Consider the following 20,431-nt stretch of genomic DNA (forward strand, 5'->3'; position numbering starts at 1 on the left):
CTATGCAGGGGGTCAGACTTGATGATCTATTGAGGTCCCTTCCGACCCTAACATCTATGAATCTATGAAAATCAATTCAACTGTTATATGACATAAAACATGTGGAATGATGTATAATATGCTGTGACATGACATAACAGTCAAAATGTTTCAGCTTTTATAGTATATTTCAACATATGATATTTTATATTTTATTTTTGCATTTCAAATTTTATTTTATAAACTGATTTTGAAATTGGTATTCTAATTGGCAATTTAGTTTACTAATTAACATTCTGTTAATTGCTACTTGGTTTACCCAACTGATAGTCTAACAGGACATTTGTAATTTTTCTAATTAGAAATTCGGTAATCTCCTACCATAACTGATATTATAAAAATACAAATAGAAAAAAATAACAAATGACATTACCTTATTTGTATGCCATATCATGAATGTTATGTTATATATATCATATGACATGTCAATCTAAAATGACAGGGCATATAACATTATCAAAAGGGATGAAATTTAGCTTAACTTAAGCAAAATGAATAGTTTTGATTTTTTTTTTTCCTCAAAAGTTTATCTGCAATTGAGCACGTTTGGAACTACAAAAGTGGAACCATGCTATTAGCGATCTCATGCTAACTCTTAGGGACCTGACATGTAATGTGGACATTGGAGGCTGTGGGAACAGTTGAGCTATATGTGCCTTTAGTGGCACCATAGGAAAACGAGTCCCTGGCACTGAGGTCAAACAGCAGAACCCCACTCAGGCAAAAGTAGTCAGCCAGCAGTGAGAGCAGACCTCCCCCTCACCTGACTCTTCCATCCCCTCAACACGTACCAGCTTATCCTGTTTAGATGAGAGTCCTGGTATCCCAGGTGGGCCAGGAGGGCCAGGCGGTCCAGGGGATCCTTTCACACTAACCCCTGGGTCACCCTAAGCAAAGAGAAGAGATCACAGAGCACATAACTGAAGATTTATTATCCACTGTATGCGAGCCCCACAAAGTAGAATGACATTTCAGAAACATGCCGGCTGGGGGCCGAACCATGTCAGATCAGAGAGCCCAGCCCATGCTGCCACTTTACCCCAAGGCCAGACACTCACCTTCTCACCCTTGAGGCCAGGCTCCCCTGGAGTTCCTGGGAATCCCTGGGGCCCAGTGTCACCCTGCAAAGGGAAATATGATAGAAGAGAGCCTGAAAGAAAAACCCACTACAATTCACTGTACACACCGTATAAAGCAAGGAAAAGATTTGCATTGCTGGAAGTAACAAACTAAACAGCCTTCTCAGGAAGCCCAATTCCAACCCTAGCGCAGGCAGGTTAACCCTTCCCTGACAGCATGGGCAGTCACAAATAAGCAATAAGCGGGAGGGGGAATGAATGGGGTGCTGGGGAGGGCAGGGGGGCAGTGCGCTTGATCCAGGTAAGTGGGGGGTAAATACAGGGTGGAGTGTTTACACTAAGGCATAGTGTACACTATGCCTTACACTTAGTGTAACATGAACTGGGCAACATGGATCAGAGATAATCCTGCCCTGGAGTGGTATCACTTTGAGCTGCCTAGTGAGTGTTTAAAACAGTTTCAGGTATTAATATGAGGACAAGCCAGAGGTTAAGAGCTCCCAAAATTACAGTGTAACAAGGCCCTAACACAAATGCAATGGGTTTGGATGGTAGACACAAGTAGTAACACTTACAGGCTTGCCGTCTTCACCAGGATCCCCCTAGAGCCAACACAGAGTGGAAAGAATAAATAAGAGAGAGGCCTGGAAAGGCTGCATATAAAGACATATTGCTGCTTCTACAGAGCCCAAATGTGCCCCCCTCCCCCTCGGGGAATCCCCCACAGGCTGTGCCAGTCAGCAGGCCCCTCCAAAGCCTCCCCATTCACTGTCCCTCAATGACCTTCCCACTGCCACTGCAGACGTTGTTGGGATTTCAGCAGCACTAGCCAAGACATCTTCCTACCCTGCTGTAGCATCCTGTGGCTGGAGGGTATTGGCTGCTCCACACCCCTGGGGAGGGCCTGGCTGCTCCCTGGTCCCCTCACTGGATGGGGGAAGGGTTTACTCACAGGCTCTCCATCCTTGCCAGGGAAACCATCTTTCCCGGGAAGCCCTGGGGGGCCCATGGCTCCTGGAGGTCCAGTGACATGCTCTACCACAGAGCCATCCTGGTGCTGCAAGATGGTTCCAGAGGGCCCTGGGGGGCCAGGAGGACCGGGATCCCCTGGAGCACCCGGCTCACCTTTCTGGCCCTTTGAACCTGGATACCCAAATCCTGCACTTCCCTGGGGATAAAAGAGGGAAACAATTAATCACCAGAGCATGGTCAGACACTGAACATAGTCCAAGAGGCCTGGGCCCAGCCAAACTCCTCCATTGGGCCCTGGAAAGCACTGGAAGCAGGGTCCTGCCAGCAAGTGCCCACCTATTTTGCTCTATTGGTCTCATGTGGAGAAGAAACACCTTGTTTCTGGGAGTTTTCTGGGCTTGCCAAGATGTGAAATCTCCCCCTTTGTGCACTCGCTGCCATGGACAGTTCAGCAGCAGCCTCCACTTTCTCATGCTCAGCCAGGGGGAAACTCAGTGACAATAAACGAGCTTCCCTCATGTCTCCCTCCAACTTCTTCTCCAGGCAAAGACTGAAGTAGAAGACTTCCCTTCCCTAACTCCTGTCTACTTGTCTCCGTATCCTTGGAGAGTCCCAAGCAGTAGCCATCCTTCTTGTGAGCCTGGGAAGGGCCTGGCATACAGTGGGCACCACTACCAGCAACAACCACTACCACCTCAATATCTAAGGTGACATGCCTCTGGCTGCTGGGGAAGTGTGACCAGGAGACAGCCACACTGAGTAAAGTGCCTTACTGACAAGCCTGGTAAACACAGGCTATTTCAAGGCTCTTTATCTGGACAGCTGCATTTGTGATGCTGTACTAGTGACAGTCCTCTGCTAGAAGCTATCACTCATGCTTGATTACCTACCAGCCTGGCTCATATCAACATCACACTTTCACACTGAGCTAACCTGTTCAAGAGGCATGTTTCTGGGAAGCAGTTGTGCTAAGCACAGCAGCTCACTGGAATAAAGGAGGGCTGAGAACTGAGCAAAGACCAGGTGGTTGTGTGACTGCCATCCAGATTCCCAGGAGTACAACTCAGCTGCAGGATAGTGGGTCCCTGTGCACCCCTCTTTAGACAGCATGGATCTGGCTTTTAAGCCTTCTACATGTCTCAGGGACCTATTCTTGTATTCTTAAAAAGAATAGTCTCTCTGGTTGTCAGTCACTGCACTTCAGATAATAATGATCCCAGGGAACACTTCTTGTTGGCACATGAAAAGCACAATTCCCAGGCCTTGCCAATGGCTTGGGCACACACTCAAAGAGACTATTATCAGCAGTCACGTGTGAACCTGCCCGCACAACTCAACAGCATTTTCCCTGAAAACACCTATTAAACACTGACCCCAAGCCCACTTGGCCCATCTTAACACCCAACTCCATTACCACAGTCCCCATATCAAAATAATTTGTAGCCTCCCTCAGTGCCAAGTCCCAACCTGGGCCCATATCTCCAGAACATCCACCTCAATCCTGGCACTACCCACATCGTGTCCACCTCAATGCCTGGCCCACCATCGTCCCCCGTCCCCCCACAGTCAGTGCTCACCTTAACACCAAGTTCGCCTTTTTCTCCCTGTAGAATCAAGAAGCACAAGATTATGGTACCTGACTGGACTATCTGTTTTACAATCCAACAGATACCTACCCGTGAGGCAGGTGCAGATGTGTTTTCCATGATACCAGATATGGGTGGCAGCCACTCTACAGGCGCATCCAGATGAGTCCATCCGTGTGGTATGTGGTGTTACAAATACATCTGCAATGCAGATACCACACAGTCTGGTGTTCTCCATGCTGCAGGGGCGCACTGCCCATGCGTGCACTGCTGGATATCCAGGTGTCCAAAAAACACCCACAGGAAAAAAAAAACAAAAACAGAGCAGAGCCCACTCAGGCAGCACATGCTGCTGAAAAGTGGAGCTGAGCCACTCGGAGCCACGCTGTGGCTGTCAGTCATAGTTTCATAGTTTCATAGTTTTAGGGTCGGAAGGGACCTAATAGATCTTCTAGCCCGACCCCCCGCCAGGGCGGGAGAACAACAAAAGAACCCTAAACAAAAAACGGGACTCAAATGAGTCCAGCCAGGTAGGTATCCAGCCTCTTCTTAAAGATCCCCAGGGTAGGGGCCAGCACCACCTCCCTTGGAAGTTGGTTCCAGCTCCTAGCCGCCCTAACTGTGAAGTAGTTTTTTCAGATGTCAGGCTCTGCCCAGCAGGATCACCATGGCTGCAGCTCTGGGAGGCCCCCAGGACCCCAGGTAAGGCTGCTGGGGCCAGCCCAGTGCTGACTCCAGCCTCCCCTACCACACCCTAGGGTAACTTGCTGCATGCCAAAGCACATGTGGCATGGGCATTCCCCAGAGACAGGTAGCTGCGGCACAAAGCGCACTGCTGTTACTTGTTCCCAGGCAACCAAACTTCAACACTTGTCTGGATGCGCCTGTGATAGCTAGAACTAGAAGGGTTAATGAGCAGGTTATAACAGAGAAATCTGCTTTTTGAAGATATTTGGAATAGAACTTATAAAACAGTTGTGAACGAAGACCAGATCCTGACTGAGGATCCTCCTCCAGTTCTCCTTCTGACAGCGTAAATCGGGGATGCCTGACTTCGCTGAATCAACTTGACGTGTTTCTAACTGAAAGACTATCGATAAGTTACTAACCAAGTGAGAACTCTTGGTTAATTTCTCTGTTTTATTACTACTGCCAATTTGAATTTGTATTGTTATGGTGTCTGTTTATTAGCTTAACCTTTTTACTAACTGTTATATGTATAAACTATATCTTTTGTTGTTATCAATAAAATTTATTCTTTTTTATAAATAAAACTTGTCGTTGCTTTCCTTCCCAACATCTCCTCGATTCTGAACCAAAAAGCCCAGTGGCTAATAAAGTTGCAGTGCTCAGTCAGTCTGCAACTAAATTAATACACTCACAATGCCCAGCTAGCCTGTGACATGCGCCCTACATGAACATTGGTAGAACTATGTCAGGGGTTCCCTAATGTGGCTCTAGGAAGAAGCAGTGTACAGTAAAATTAAATGCCATTCATCCCTCTCTCCCTCCCTCCTAGTGCATGCTACACAACCAAAGACTGGATCCTGAAGCCATTCAGGCTTGGCAGATTCCACTTTGCTATCCATACTGGTCTCATGCACTGCACAAAACCAAGCCTACAAAGCCAGTTGCACTGCTGTGGTTGTCACTAATCACAGTGAGGAGGCTGTGAGGGTGGTGCCCAGATGGCAAGACTAGACAAGGTACTGAGGGAGATGGAGCTACTGAGCCTCTTGCAGTGAAGCAGAACTGCTGCCTGCATTCATAAGCTGGGGTTGGATGAGGGTTAGTTCACTACAGTTTGCATTATAACTACATCCCCTTGGATGAAGTTGCTAGAAAAGTTCCATGCAGCTGCACTGACCTTTTCTCCTTTGACACCACCTGTGGATGGAACCCCACCAGTTCTGGAGTCTCCTTTTGGACCACGTTCTCCTTTCTCCCCCTTTTCACCTTTTTGACCAACCCTGGCTGGAAAGCAAAAGGTGGGTATAATTATACTTGGGGAGACAGGTGAGCGCTAAATGGAATGACACTGCCTCTGGGGATGCAGGGCAGTCATACAGCAATGTGCTCTGCCCTACACAAGATACAACAAGGACAAACGCTGGCTACTCTAGTACCATCATAGCCAAGATCCCCATTTACAAAGCAGACACTAGCTGCTACCATCAAGCATGGGAAAACAGAACAACACTGGACATGTGAAGCATGAAGCTCCTTCATGGATCTGCTCATTTTCCTATCTTTGTTAGCTGAAGAACTGCTTTAAAAAAATCTCAAGCTGAAGAAATTCCATGCGACTTGTAAGTTCCTTTACTCCCACCACTAGCAAACTCAGTGCGGCAACTGTTGTAGCTCACTGCTTCAAACAATAGTGTTTGACTGTTAGCTACTTTAGCAACTCTAGCTACTGCCCTATTTAACAAACTTGCCAACGATACATGAACTAATCAGGTTCTCTCAGGCAATAGCCAGGAGTCTGTATGAAAGGCTGTGCAGCCCTCGTGACAATACTTGGGGAGAACTCCTATCTAGGAAGAAACAGTCTTACTCTTTTGTCTCAAAGCAGCTGATCAAGTTTGTGACATTTCTAATTTCTCTACACCGCAGGAAGTTTGCAGATGCCACCCCTGCTTCACCTCTTTGCTGGCTAGGGGATCAAATGGACAGAGTCTAGTTTTACCTCCTGTAGATACTGGCGGTGTTTCTTCTGCTTTGATGTGCTCTGTCTGCAGCTGAGAGCTCCCACTGACTTTCTCCACCGGCCTGCCAGCAATGGGGGGAGAAGTGACAGGGGGAGGTTTGGGGAGTCCTGAGACAGTTGGGATCCCCTGAACAAGACAAAAGAGTGGAAGTTAAGTGAGTGTGGGAAAACAAAATTATCTACTCTGCTGATATGGTTCAGCTCTTAGCACAGTCCTCCCTAATGCCAAGCAATGCAGGGGATTAACAGCCATCTGGCTCATTGCTTACTGGAAGCTGTTCCAAGTATGAAGAGCAATGAGTTACACACCCATAGAGTCTAAAGCCAGAAAGGATAATTGTGCTTCTCTGACCTGACCTCCTGTAGAACCTGGGCTGTAGGACTTCCTTCAGTTAATCCCACTTTAACCTAAAGGAGATCCCTTAGAAAAACATCCAGTTTTGACTTGAAAAAAGTCAGTGATGATTCCATCAGAGCCCTCAGTAAACTGTCCCCGTGATCAAGCAGCCTTGCCATTAAAATGTGTCCTTTGCTGATATTCTGAATTTGCCTAGCTTCAGCTTCTGATTTGAGAATGCTTTTGTCTGCTGGGCAGAGGGGCTTCATCAAAATTTTATTCCCCATGTAGGTGCTGTGATCAAATCGCCCCCTGACCTTTTGTGTGGTAAACTAAACAGATCGAGTTTCTCAAACCTGTCCCTAAAAGGCATGCTTTCCAAAATGTTCATTGTTCTCACGCTGTTCTCTGGACCCTCTCCAACTTACCAACATCCTTCCTGAATTGGGAACATCAGAACCAGACATGGTACTTTAAGGAGTTCTTGTACCAGTGTCAAAGACAGGAGTAGTATAATCTTCCTGTTCCTCATCAAGGCTTTCTTATTTATTCAGTCCAATTTATACATTTTGGTCCTACATCCATTAACTGATGTTTGTTTCTCTGTGCACTTGACAGCACTGATTACTTAGCAAAGCCTCACATTTAACCTTAGAAGGCAGTCAAGTATAATTATTTCCCCATTTTACAAATAAATTAATGGAGACATTGTGCAAGCTTACTTGAGGTAAAGACTGGAATAGAAACCACATTTTTTACACTGGCAGCCCTTGGTTTTATTCATTCAACTACACAGCAATTCAGAATAAAAGTGCCAAACCCACAGGTTTGGTTTTTCCCTATGAGCATGAGCCAATGTATCCCAGAAAACAAGAATTCTGGTCTCAACATGTCTAGATCACTGGCAAAGGTGCAGCCTTCTCCAGCAGCTGATCTACCCAGAAGACAGCAGTGGCTCTTTGAACTCGGGGTGGATGGGCTATGGATTTGAAGGTCCCAAGTTCAGCTCCTGCTGGAGTGGTTGAGGCGCACATACTAACTTATCTTTTCTAGTTCTCTTTTTAAAAAACGTCTACAGAATCTGCACAGTGAGAAAGTATCTGTAAAACAAACTTTGTTACCGTCTGACCATTAAAATCGGTCAAGCATGAGTTTTTACGACTCTTTATTGTAAGTTGCCACAAGCGTTGGGGGGGCAGCATAAAAATTCAAAGAAATAATTCAATAAATCAATAAAAATGCAAGCGTTTTTCTTTCGCCATGTGGTCCAATCATCTGCAACTTACACTGTCAGGTCAGACAACAGAGACAGAGAGCTGGTAAACAAGTAAGCCTCACAATGCATAAAACAGCCCTGCTCCAGACATTAAGCCATGCACTTGTGGCCCTATTCAGCAAAATCCATGACTTGTGGTCACCAAGTCAAGAAGCCACACCAAAGTATTATTTAATTCATTCCATTCAACAAATTTTCATTCTGCAGGAAAGGCCCCAAGAAAGCATGGTCCTACAATGCAAAGTCAGCCTGTATAAATGACACTGTGGGGCTGCAAGGTCAGCGTCTCTCAGGGGTTCTTAGCTCAGGCAAGGTCAGCCTGCATGGCAAAAGAGCACTGATATTTTCTTAAGTGAAGCCCTGCAAGCCCACCCTGACTGACAGGAAAGCCTGGTGTCTTCCTTCCGGCACATCACCAGCAGAAAAACAGCTGCAGGCTAGCTTAGGCCTTTAGTGAAAGCCACAGGATCCTGCCAAGTTCATATTGGAATTTGAACAATTCTAATGACATTCTGTTCATTCTCCCACAATGGCACTGTCTTTGCAAAGCTAACAACAGTAGAAGCAGAAAGGGTATTTTTGTCAGTAGAGGCCAGTCCATCAGACTCTGAACACATTCAGCAGAGCAAGTTTGCTGAATAAGGTGGTACCATTTCTACTGTCACTTCCTGAACAAAGCTGCACTTAGAAAGTTATCACAGGGCCAGAGTTAGGGATGTGCTATTGAAAACATGCGTCTTGTCAGGTATGACTAACACAGCATGAGCACTACCAAACGCAAAGCAGCAGAATGCACCATAAGTGGGAAACAGTGAGTCCTTAAACAAATCCACCCAGATCAGTGGCTCCAAAGCTTTAGGGACCTGAATCATTATCCTGTCCTTAACGGGCATCAATCCAGAGTCCAGACACTGTTTGGACTGAAATCCAAACGCATTATGGTTAAACGGCTTGTTTCCAGGCCCTAATGCACACGTGGTGGAAAGAGGTTTAGCAACTGTCTTTGGACTCTTGGGAACTGGATGAAATCTGGTTGTGACAACTGGAATTTAAACATATCATTGGCTCTAAGATACTGCTATGTGGAACTGTGAAACCAATGTACTTCTTTAGGGCAGCAAGGGAAGGTAATTATTTGTTGCACGTGCTTTAATGGTATAGCTAGGTTGACGAGTAAAGTCAGTTGTGCATGGAACCACTAGCTGGCTCAGTGTGGCAGGAGAAAGGGTCAGGACACCTGGCACAAATCCAGGCTACGTCACTGTGTTTTGATGGCATGGGGGGACTAGCCAGAGAATCAAGATCATGATTAGACAGCATGCTACAGAGAACAATTGTTCAAATCAATAAGGAGTCCCTCTTCCTTCCCCTCCAGCCTTACTGGGGAGAGAGAGAGAAATCAGGTCCACAAACAAGCAACAGACTTAAAGGGCCGAAGAGCCACTGGCAGCACGCTGGCAAACTCCCACCTGCAGTTTGTTGCTTTGTGCAAGCCACTGTGGCAATGAAAACAGCTGAAGTGGAGGTGGTAACAAACAAGGAAACCACCCCCAGGGTTCCTCAGTGTTCCAGGTTTTAGCGAGGTCAGGGGATTTCCTACCATCCCACAGGTGACAGAGAGTGGAAGGAGTCACAGCAATATAGTTTTATGAGGTGTATCCAGAAGGGAACTGAAAACCAAAGCAATGAAGGAATGTCATTCACCCCACAGCCACAAACTCACCCTCTCCTTTCCTGATGAGTGGAGTTTTTCCTCAACTCCACTTCCAAAATCTCCAGACATCTGTATCATTCAGGAGGAGGAAAAAAAAGAAGCACACAAAGTCAGACAATACAGCCACAAATGACTGAGGTCTCAAATTAAGACAAATTTACTTCACTGGAATCTACATTCCCTTCACAAAGAAAAATAAACCTATGCTTCACTGTAGGACACGTGTATCTTGAAGCATCCTTGCAGCCCCAAAAGATTCCTCTCCTTGCTGATAAGGCTGTTGTTATTTCTTCCTACCATGGAGAAACTGGGGTCTAACAAAAACAAAACATCCTAGCCCAGGAGTGGGCAAAATGGCAGATCCAGCCCCTGGCTGGACTCTATTTTCCAGCAGCTTCTGTCCGTGCAGTTTCTGGGCAGTCTTCATGGAGACCCTAGGAGCGCAGGGGCATGACAGTGTGGGGCCACAGAACCAGGGCTTGGCCCTAGCCATGCCCCATGCTGTCGTGGCCCCACGCTACCGGGGCCCCCATGGAGATCAGCCAGGAGCTGTGCGGGCAGGGTGCACGGCTGGGTGGGGAGCTGCATCCAGGGCCAGGAGTTGGCAGCAGTGACAGCACGGGGCAGGGGCAGGGCACAGCCATGATCTGCTCATTGTACATCCCTGCCCACAGAACCCATGCTCATCAAAGGGGCACGTGGGCACCAGATCATGGCCCTAAACTGTGGGTTAAATTTTGCACTGATTCCAAAGCAGCCTTTTAAGAGATTATTTTAGGAAGAGGGCTACGCTGATCGATGTAAGCCGGTGGTGCCCAACCTTCCGAGTCCATGGGCTGGGTGAGTGGTGCAGAATCAGTCCACAGGCCAGATCCTGTGTGGAGTCAGCATGTGGGGTCTGGTTCTGCGCCAGCCTGACCTCACGCACCCGGATGCAGCCCTGCACGGGGCCCAACCCTGCATGTCCAAATCCAGGCCTACGCTGGCCTGATCCTGTGTTCCCAGATCTGGCCACCTGCTGGTGCAATCTGGCACTCAGAACTACATCATCTGGCCTACAGTGCTGCCCACAAGTCCAGAAATTTGGCAACAGGGGAGCAGCCATTAACACTGCCACCGCTCCCTTGCCGCCAACTTTCTGGACACTGGGGGAGCCCTGTGTGCTAGATGATATGGTTTTACAGGCTGGATGTAACCCATGAGCCAGGGCTTGAGCACCACTGGTGTAAGCAAACCACAACTAACATAATCTCCCAAGGCAAAGCACTCACCTCCTCAGTATCATCCTCATCCTCCTCACACTGGAGTACAGCAGCATGGGGATCATTTTTTATCTTCAAATCTGCTATCACGCCCTGTAAAACACACATTAGCAAATAATAGTGCCATGTGACCCGTGGGTTGCGCAGTCATTTGTTACTACAGTGTGTTGCAGTATGACAGCAGTCATTGGGCTCACTAAACAACTGGGAAATGGTGAGAATCATTTGCGGAATCAACCAAACTCAGGCCATGTTCTGACTGGCCACAGTGCTCAAATCCAGGACAGCTGAAGTGAAATTTCTTTCAGGACAGTGAGAGCCACACAGCTAAGACACCCACAAAGGACTTTTGTTTTATGCGAAGCCATTGCTCAGCTGTTCTGTGCTGTGAATTCAGTAGCTCCATATCAAGCACTTCTCTCTGACATTTCACATTAAAGGAGGAGAGGGGTCAACATGCACTTGTTTTCCCCTTGCAACGCATGTGTCAGAATTGACAGTGCTGTAAATTCTCACTTTTCCTGGAAACTTCATGCTACTCTAACTAAATATGCAAGGGCAATAAAAAGGATGTGATTAGATGGCTGGCTCTTAACCTGTATTTTCCCTAATTTAGGAAGTCAGCAAAACCCTGTGATTGAGCACAGCCGTTGATTCAATTACCAGGGAATACGTTAAGTCCTCTTGTGCATGAATCCAATTTGCCACAAAGACTTTTGTTGTATAACCAGTTAGCGGATCAAGAATTTATTCACCTGGCTTGAAATAATTTTTCCTTCAAGCTGTGACCCATTGTAACGCACCAGATTTTGGAACAGCGCAGCCCACATTAACTGCCTAAAAGAAAATGCAGATTCCTTCTTTTTTTCCCCCAAAGTTTTAGTTCTGGTCAAATGCAGCTTTACAAACCTGTCACACATCCACAAAAACAAGACACATGGTTCAAGCAGGCTTCAGGGCCAAGGCTTTCTCTGCTTTCAAACTTTAGATGAACCCCTGAGAGATCTCTCAAATGATAGGTCATGTAAGGGAGACTGGAGAAGTTACATACCGGCTGCAGGTCATTACTTAACACAAGAAAAGAAAAGAATCCATTCATGTAGAAACAAACTTTTCTTCCTCCTGTTTCTTTACAGTAAAAAGTTTGCTGTGAAGTGGTATTGTCCATATAGTGAATAACTGTTCCTTGAGCAAAGTTTTTTTTTCTTCAGTTACAATTGAAAATAAGTGAACCAATTATAAAAAAGAAATAAAGAAAAAAGGGTTTTGATGGGACTTAACTGTTCTGTGGAATAGGACCGGGTAATCATATTGTACACACAAACCCTGTGCTGTCAATTGTCAGAATCTATCTATCCAACAGAAGTATTCTGACAAAAAGTGCTAGTAATTTTTTATCCTTTCTCTATATTCTGAACTCCACTGTATAATTAATAGCTACCCTACTAATAACCTTGCCCCAATTGCTTGGCAGGTGTTTCTGGAGTTCATCACCTCAGATAGCAAAACTACAAGAAAAAAACCCCCCATGAATTGAGTTGTTTCCTTAGAATGATCATTGACTAAGCGGTGGTGCAGAGAAACGGTCTTGATTCTGCTCTGCTAATGTCAAAGCTTTCTCTGGGTGTAGGTCTACCCTAAGCCCATGCTCCTCAAGCTCCATTTGGAGGGCTAAAATGACCTGTGGGCTTTAGGCTAGCACAGCGATGGATTTAATTCTCAGTGAATATAACCCTTGCTGAGATTTGCCTATTGGGTTCCGAAGACTCCACATATACACATGCATTATGCAGGTTAGCATATAACACGTGTGTAAGTCACTCTCGGACAGATACACTTCGGACATCAGACCTGTTTGTGTGTGCACCCATTCAGCTCCTGGCTGGCTGCAAGTGGAGTTGCTTCTTCAGTGCTCCAGAGAAAGATCTGGACAGCTGAACACAAAATGACTAATTTGTGCATTTGAATTTGCTCATACAAATTTAACACCTGACTCTGGTGTCTGCATACAACCATGGAGTATGGCATGGGCTCCATCAAACCTGATGGGGGCTCCCAGTCACAGTATGCCACGGTACCGGGTCTCTGTACCTGAGGGACTCACAGCCCTAACTCTAAAGACAAGTTCTACACCAGGGATGTCCAACCTTTTTGAATGTGGGGCCGGATCACAAACTTTATCACCCAGTGGGCCAGCAAGCCATATTCAAAGATGTCACAGGAAGTGGTATCATATCAGGAAGTGATGTCACGTGACCTTTGAAACCAATGAAGTTGCAGGGGTTGACATGGTGCTGGTTGACATGGCCTACATGCCCAGGTTGACATGGTGCTGCAGGACCCACCTGGGCAGAACTGGGTTGGCACCAGCCAGGAAAAGCAGCATGCAGCTGAAGCCGGCTTCCCATGTGCTGCGGGGGACGGGAGGAGGCCCGCCAGGTCTGCACCGGCCAGCAGACGCGGCGGCGGAGCCGTGTGCTGCTCGGGACTGACCAGTGCAGGCTTGTCGGGTCCCAAACAGCACACAGCTCCACCACCGCTTCTGCCGGCTGGTGCAGCCCCGGCTGGGCTCCTCCCGTCCCCAACAGCACACGAGAAGCAGCCCCCTCGGGGCCTCGCGCATGGGCAGCCCGGCCCAGAGAGCCACAGCGCCCGGGGGGAGACTGGCTGGGGGAGCAGGCGCCACCTTGCTGTGGGGCAGGGCAGGGGAGGGCAGGGCAGGGCAGGGCAGTGGGGCTGGCTTGAAGCGGGCGGGTGAGGAGGTAGGTGCGGGCTGGCAAAGAGGTAGGTGCAGGCTGGCAGTGTCAGCGGCCATTGCTTGGCCCCCCGCGCGGAGCTGCTCCCCCGGACCCCACGGGGGTAAGCAGCTCCCCTCCCCTTGCTGCCAGCTGGGGCCCATGGGCCGGCCCTGCCCGCCACTGCCACGGCTCCGCGCTCCGCTCCACCGCCGCCACCGTGGCTCCGCACTGCCGCTGTGGCTCTGCACCATTGCTGCCGTGGCTCCACGCCCCACGGGCCAGATAAAATGGCTTGGAGGGCCACATGGCAGCCCGTGGGCCGTATGTTGGATAAGCCTATTTTATACTTTCTGTCTCAATGGCAAAATCAGAGCATGGCCAGAACGTAAATAGTCACGTTGGGTGCGTGCCATTCTGTCAGAGCATGTTTGTCTGGGTTACACTGCCATGGTAATCACATCAACAGGACAAGGCCAGTAAAGGCAGGGAGAAAATGTTCTGGCCTGGCCCTGCTCTACCACCCTGCTAGCTGAATTCCTATACCACAGGGAGCAGAGAAAGGAACAGAGCTTGACTTTCAGACAGCAGGCTGCATTTGGAGTGCTGTGATGAGAAAATTCCTCTGTCAAATTGGATTTAATGGATGTCGCTGACGGAATTAATATAGAGCCAATTGATGCCATTTTTACAGCATGTTTTCTGGATGTGCCTGGTCTTTAAAAATGGTCACAGGAGGTACTCTCAAACCTTATTGCAGTATGGTTAGTATTGAAAAAGATAGCATCTCTGTACCCACTCACAAGAATCCTCCAGTCCTTGTGGATGTGTGCACACGTACACACACACACACACACACACCACTTCCCATCCAGTTTTCAGTCACCTCATGGCCCTGGGACAGTTACAATAGTTACTGGTATGGAACAGACTCCCTGGAGAAGTGCTCTAATGCAGTATGGTGGCTGGAAGCAATGAGCAAGCCACACCTCATGGCCAGCCATCTCTAGCCCACCATCCAGTACCCCAGAGAGCAAAGTGTGGACCCCACTCAGGGCTAGAGAAACCTTTTCCTTGTGAGCCTGGGAAGCCAACCCTTTTCAGCATGGCAGCAGAGGTCTGAAGACATGTCACCAGCTCCAGTAGGAGGAAGCCTGTGGGAGATCCACTGAAGCTAAGGAAGATGTCACAGGCACTGTTGATGGGATGGCTCCATGCGTCTCTCAGGCTATACTAAATGAGAGAAAGAATATGGTTGTGCAGAAGACCCATCACTACCCAGAAGGAGAAGGTGGCTGGCAGCAGACAGCTCTGTGCCCATGTGCTTGAGGACCGATCTGCTTGGGATGAAGGTCAGGAGGCAGCAAGTGCCCTAAAAGGAGGCTAGATAGACACCTTGCCGGGGTCGTTTGACCCCAGCATTCTTTCCTGCCACGGCAGGGGGTCGGACTTGATGATCTGCTCAGGTCCCTTCCGACCCTACCAACTATAAAACTATGCCCTGAAACAGGGGCCAGAAGATAGTAACTTTGTCAGCCCAGCCAGACTCCATATACTGAAGCAGTGCCACAGGGCAGGGAGAAAATGGGTGTGGAGATAGGTACTCAAGAAGAGCCTGAGAGCAGAGAAGGAGCAGGAGAGGAAGTGGTTGAGGGGAAGCCAAGCCTGCAGAAACAAGGGTTATATTTCAGAACTTGCATAGGGGTAGAGACAAACCAAGACCTTTGAGGGGGAAAAAGCCAGAGGGCACCAAGGTAAAGAGAATAGAGCAAAAATGGGATGCAGAGCATGAAGAGGATGGAGAAAATGCATATTATAAAACCAGGCAGGGTGCAGGCTCCTCAGTATGGCAGCCTGTATAATGAGCTGTTTTTATGTCTAAAAGCTGGATAATAGGGGGAAAAATCCCAGGCCTTCACCTTTCTGGACACAGACAGGGAGGCACTTACTAGGTTTCTGATCCTGATCTGAGACTGCTGTAGCACCTGCATCTGTATGCAACAGGCCAATGCAGCATGGAGCCCTGAGAAGGCCATGGCAGACAGTTTCTTTGAGCACAATAGCCAAGGTTATTGTAAAGGGCCAGTTAAGGCTATAAATCCTTACATGCCTGATTAGAGACCATGGGACCTAACTTTAAACATGGAGTTCTGGCCCAGAGTTTCAAACCTCTTTTATGCCAAGTGCCTGCTCTCAAGAAGTAGAAATGGAGCAGTAAATCTTTAACTTATTTTTTTCCTCTCTCAAGAACTGAAAAAAAGTTGTTTTACATTTACAGATGATCTCTCAGTATTGTCTCTCTAAACAAACAGCCATAGGCTAGTCATGGTTTGATAGCGGCTTTTGTTTATATTTTTTAAGAAATAATCCATGCTTCCCTAACATTTATTTAGTTTTAACAAGTACTGTATACAATCAAAGGACATATTTATACAACTAAGTACAACAAATTCTTTCTTAAAAAACCACTTCCGGAAAATCCCATGGTACCTGATCTTAAGTGTAAACTAGCTAGAGAACAGGAACATCATCTCTGTCTTGGCCAGAGGACGGGGAAACACCGATACCTCAAAATTCCACCCCCTCCACCTTAAAATGACACTGATCTACAAGCTCTCCATAGCTGAATACCTACTGTATCTGACTGGCTTAAGATGTCAAAGTGACTGACAGCTGATCTCCATTATGAAATGTAACTTCAGGAGTGAATGGAGGGTAGAATATTGCCAAGTAACTTATAAAATGACTGACTCTCTGGAGTGCTCTAGTTAGCCTTATAGACCCAGTCAAGTGAAAGGCAAAAGATCCATCTGAGCATAGCTGCCCATCAACCTACTATGTTTTAGACACAGCAGCTTCTGTAGCCAATGGCAAACATGGGAGGGATGTAATCAACTTCCTGTCAAAGTGACTTTAACTCCCCAGCCTGAATCACCAGGTACCCACTGACAGGTGACTCAACTGGGGCTACCTTTTGTACAAGTTTAGAGCAGGACTTGAGTTGATGCCTCCAGATCCATAACGAGACCCAATAACAGCTCTGCCATCCTGCCCCAGGACAGCATGTATAGTTTTGCCTCACAAGTCTTCAAGGTAAAACCTACTGGAACTGGAAGATGAAGAAGAAGCACTCAGGCTGTCATGAACTGAAGGGACTATTAACTTCTGAGCAATGCCAATGATACAGCTGTAAGATCCACGCAGAGATTTCTCCCATGATGTAGTCCAGGGGTTTTCAACCTTTTTGGATCATTGTACACCCCAGCAGCTGGACACGGGGCAGTGCACCCCCGGCTGCAGAGCAGGGCAGGGGGAGCGGTGCACAGCCGGACGCCGAGCGGGGGGGTGGGAGGGAGAGGAGGGCGACATGTGGCCGGATGCGGTGTACCCCTGGTCGACAACCCCTGATGTAGTGCCTCTTTGTGTGTAATGCATGTATCTGCATGTGCAGGCTTATAACAGCTACTTGAATCATGCTGTGTGAGGGCCTGACACAGGGAAGCCATTGACAGAATTCCACCAGGCCTACGGCAGATATAGAAGAAACAAACCCTAACATTGCAAGAAACAGATATTTAAAAGGAGGAATGGAAAACTGTAAAAATTGCCCATTTGCTGCAAAAGCGTGAATTAGGCTGCCCCCTGTGCAACCTAACCCTGTGGGACAACACTGCACCTGTGACTTCAGTGGGAACTCAGCACAGCACTGGCCTCATCCTATGGGAATCAGCTGAAATTCATGCGCCAGTAGAACAAAGCAACTCAGCAGCAGCAGTTGAGAAATGACACAGAGGGGCTTCAAGACAATAGAGGTCTGTCTACTGCAACAAGCCTCCTTTCTGCACTCTTACCTAAGTGAACCACGCACCCTATACCAGCCTCAAACGTTTTTCAACCCTAAAATGTGTACTTGAAAAACCAAGCAACCTTTGTTCATAGCACAAATGCTTTTTTCTCCCCTCCTGACTCCGGGCCCTGTCTCCTTAGGCTGCAGTCTGTTCTCAGTCTCTGGTAAAAATCCAAGCAAACTTTCAGTCATATAGCTAGAATCCAGGCCTACCCTAGACCCTAGTCTTGTAAGACTTTACAAAACTTCTGGCAGTCAGGGCTCAGTTCACAGGATCTGAGAACATGGGTTGTGTCTTTATTTCTCTCATCATATTTGATGTGCATATATTTAGCAAAATAATAAAATACTTTAACTTTAAAGATGAGAACAAAAAAGTCTTTGATCCTTTTCAGAGATGTGTGTGTGGAACCTACTTTGTGAAAATGCAGAACCCTCAGAAAGAATCTCCCCATCCCTGTATGCTCTCAACAATAATGCAAATTAAATGCGAGAGAAATATTCTGTGCCCACTCTGGTGGCTGAGACTTCACACCCAGAAGAGGCAGGCAAAACATGTAAAGTCTCAGTTCCCCAAGACAGTGAGTGTGACCATTTATGCTGTCCTTGGCCTTAGACCTCAGCTCAAAATGTTACCAGTCAGAATGTAAGGGTACATCTACACTATGGTGGCCGCAGCCCCAGCTAGGATGTTCCCAAGCATGTTGGTTCACCCAGTTCCAGTCACACGCTCCAAACTCAGAAGTGCAGCAGTGAAGCCAGCCTGGGATCACTAATAGTGGCTGCTGTCAAACACATCAAAGACGGAGGTCTTGAGAGTAGCCATGGAGGGATGACCCAGAACGTCTGCATCATGTTTCCCAATTTGGAGCATGCATGTAAGAACAGATGGACATGGCAAACTCAGAAATGTCTTAGCTGAGGCATGCTGTTGCTGCAATATGGCCACGGCATAAATTAAAATATTCCCCAGCCTCTCTCTACCACTAATCACCATTTCTCACCAGTGTTGAATAAGGCAAAGAAGAAAAATGTCACATACATGCCACTGTACTGGATAAAGACCACCTGCTCAGAGAGCATCCCACTAGCCCTGAGGAACAATAAGGCCAAGCAGAGCCCAAAGAAAAATGGGAACATTTTATGAAACATTGTGGCAGTTCCCCATAGCTCCCATAGCTGCATTCACTGATTCACACTAGCTAAGGATACTGCTTCAAGACCACTAAAGATACATTTTTTGCAAGATGCTACTCTGTGCGTTGGTCCAGCCAGTCTCTAGGTCAATCCATTGTGGTTTCCAGTATAAGCTCAGCTGCACTATAGGCAAATAGCAAAGTTCTGCCACTGGCCCTTTGCTGAGTGAGTCTCTGCTTGGATCCTCTGCTCCCCTCATGCCCACATATAGATATCAACAGGAGATCAGCCTCCAGCTGTATTATGCAAATCTGAGACCACAGGCAAAGGCATTACAGTGAATACCCCAAGTAGTAACAAATATCCCGTCAGCACACGTGGCTACTGTGGGAATGACTAGGATGTGATGCCTCACTGTAAAGCTCTCTGCCACAATGGCATTTCCTCAGATGGGCTGCCAGAGCTTTGATACCAAACGTCCCAAAGGAAGTCATAAAAACCTCAGCACTACCTTCTAGTGCAGTTGGGAGTCAACTTCAAAGTACATGCACTGCTTCATTCAGCCCCATGCTGGTCTGGCTTAGCATACATCCCCTCTCTACACTGGCTCAGACGAAGCTCATTCAACAAAACACACGACGGGTAAAATATCATTGTACTGTCCTGCCAAGGTGATCATCTTGGCAAGGCCAAGTAACTCCACAGCCCAGACATTTGCTGAGGACTGAATGAGATTTAAAGACCTCTGTAGAGGCGCGTGCCCTATTGTCAACTGCAGGCTCTAAACAACAGCTTCAGTATTTTGCTACACGTCAGCCTTGCAGAAGCAGGTCTTAGTGACTCACCCTAGCCACTTCACTCATCACACCATCGACCAGCCAGCTTTTTCCTGGGACATTTCATTTAACCTGCTCACATCACTAACCTCTTGGGTGCAAACAAGCATTCATTCACCCCATCTGGTCTAGATGCAGGTGGCTTACTTTAACCTTGTGGTAGAGGTGATATCTTTTATTGGACCAACTAGATTTTTGCAAAAAAAATTCTTTATTTGCAAGCTTTCGGGCACAAAAAAATTAAGAATTTTTTTTTTCAAAAATCTAGTTGGTCCAATAAAAGATATCACCTCTACCACAAGTTCTGATTACTTTTGCCTCTAGACCAATACAGCTACAACCTGGATACCTTACTTAAACCTTAACATTCATAACCTTACTTTAAGCTGCCTATACCTAGACCAGGAGCAGTGCATGAAGCAGTTCATCGCTGCTGGGATCAGTGTGTACAGTCATTTGCTGCTCCCAGGAGCTGTGTGGGGTGCCCAATGTAAGTAACTATCTGGAGCAGGCATCCACAATAAAAGCCATTTAATTCCCTTCAGATAGACATGCTGCTCTTCCTTAAATGGGATCCTCAGAGGAGTACACCTGCTACTAAAAATCAGCTTTCTGCTGATGCTGATGGTGTTATATTTCCCTATTGGAGAAAACTTCTGAAAAGTAGCATTCACCTGATCCACTTGAGGTACATCATAAATGCAATCAAAGTTATGGAGAGTGCCACTTTAGTAAGTAAATTCATTAGCTGTGCTCATAGCTCTTCCTTCTAAAATGACGGAATCATTCAAGGTCATGGCGACATACATAACCTTGGTTTTGGACTTGATTATAAAGCCTCATTGCTTAGTTATTTTAATCAGGCTACTAGCCTTTTGCTGCATTTTGTTTATCCATGTGC

At 47.1% G+C, this 20,431-nt stretch overlaps 1 protein-coding gene across 4 annotated transcripts in view; it reads right to left on the reverse strand.

Annotated features, from left to right (window-relative positions):
* COL18A1 (collagen type XVIII alpha 1 chain) overlaps positions 1-20,431 on the reverse strand; it is a 176,443-nt gene that overhangs the window by 40,351 nt on the left and 115,661 nt on the right. For all 4 annotated transcript variants that reach the window (XM_025202232.1, XM_006022079.3, XM_025202230.1 and 1 more), the window contains exons 3-11: positions 10,985-11,068; positions 9,723-9,782; positions 6,366-6,513; positions 5,544-5,650; positions 3,668-3,694; positions 2,071-2,286; positions 1,694-1,720; positions 1,098-1,160; positions 831-926 (exon numbers count right to left, since the gene is read on the reverse strand). In XM_025202232.1, coding sequence (XP_025058017.1) covers positions 831-926; positions 1,098-1,160; positions 1,694-1,720; positions 2,071-2,286; positions 3,668-3,694; positions 5,544-5,650; positions 6,366-6,513; positions 9,723-9,782; positions 10,985-11,068 — 828 coding nt within the window. The remainder of the gene's footprint in view (positions 1-830; positions 927-1,097; positions 1,161-1,693; positions 1,721-2,070; positions 2,287-3,667; positions 3,695-5,543; positions 5,651-6,365; positions 6,514-9,722; positions 9,783-10,984; positions 11,069-20,431) is intronic.

The sequence above is a fragment of the Alligator sinensis genome, unplaced genomic scaffold (genome assembly GCF_000455745.1).
Source record: "Alligator sinensis unplaced genomic scaffold, ASM45574v1 scaffold566_1, whole genome shotgun sequence".
Taxonomy (NCBI): domain Eukaryota; kingdom Metazoa; phylum Chordata; order Crocodylia; family Alligatoridae; genus Alligator; species Alligator sinensis.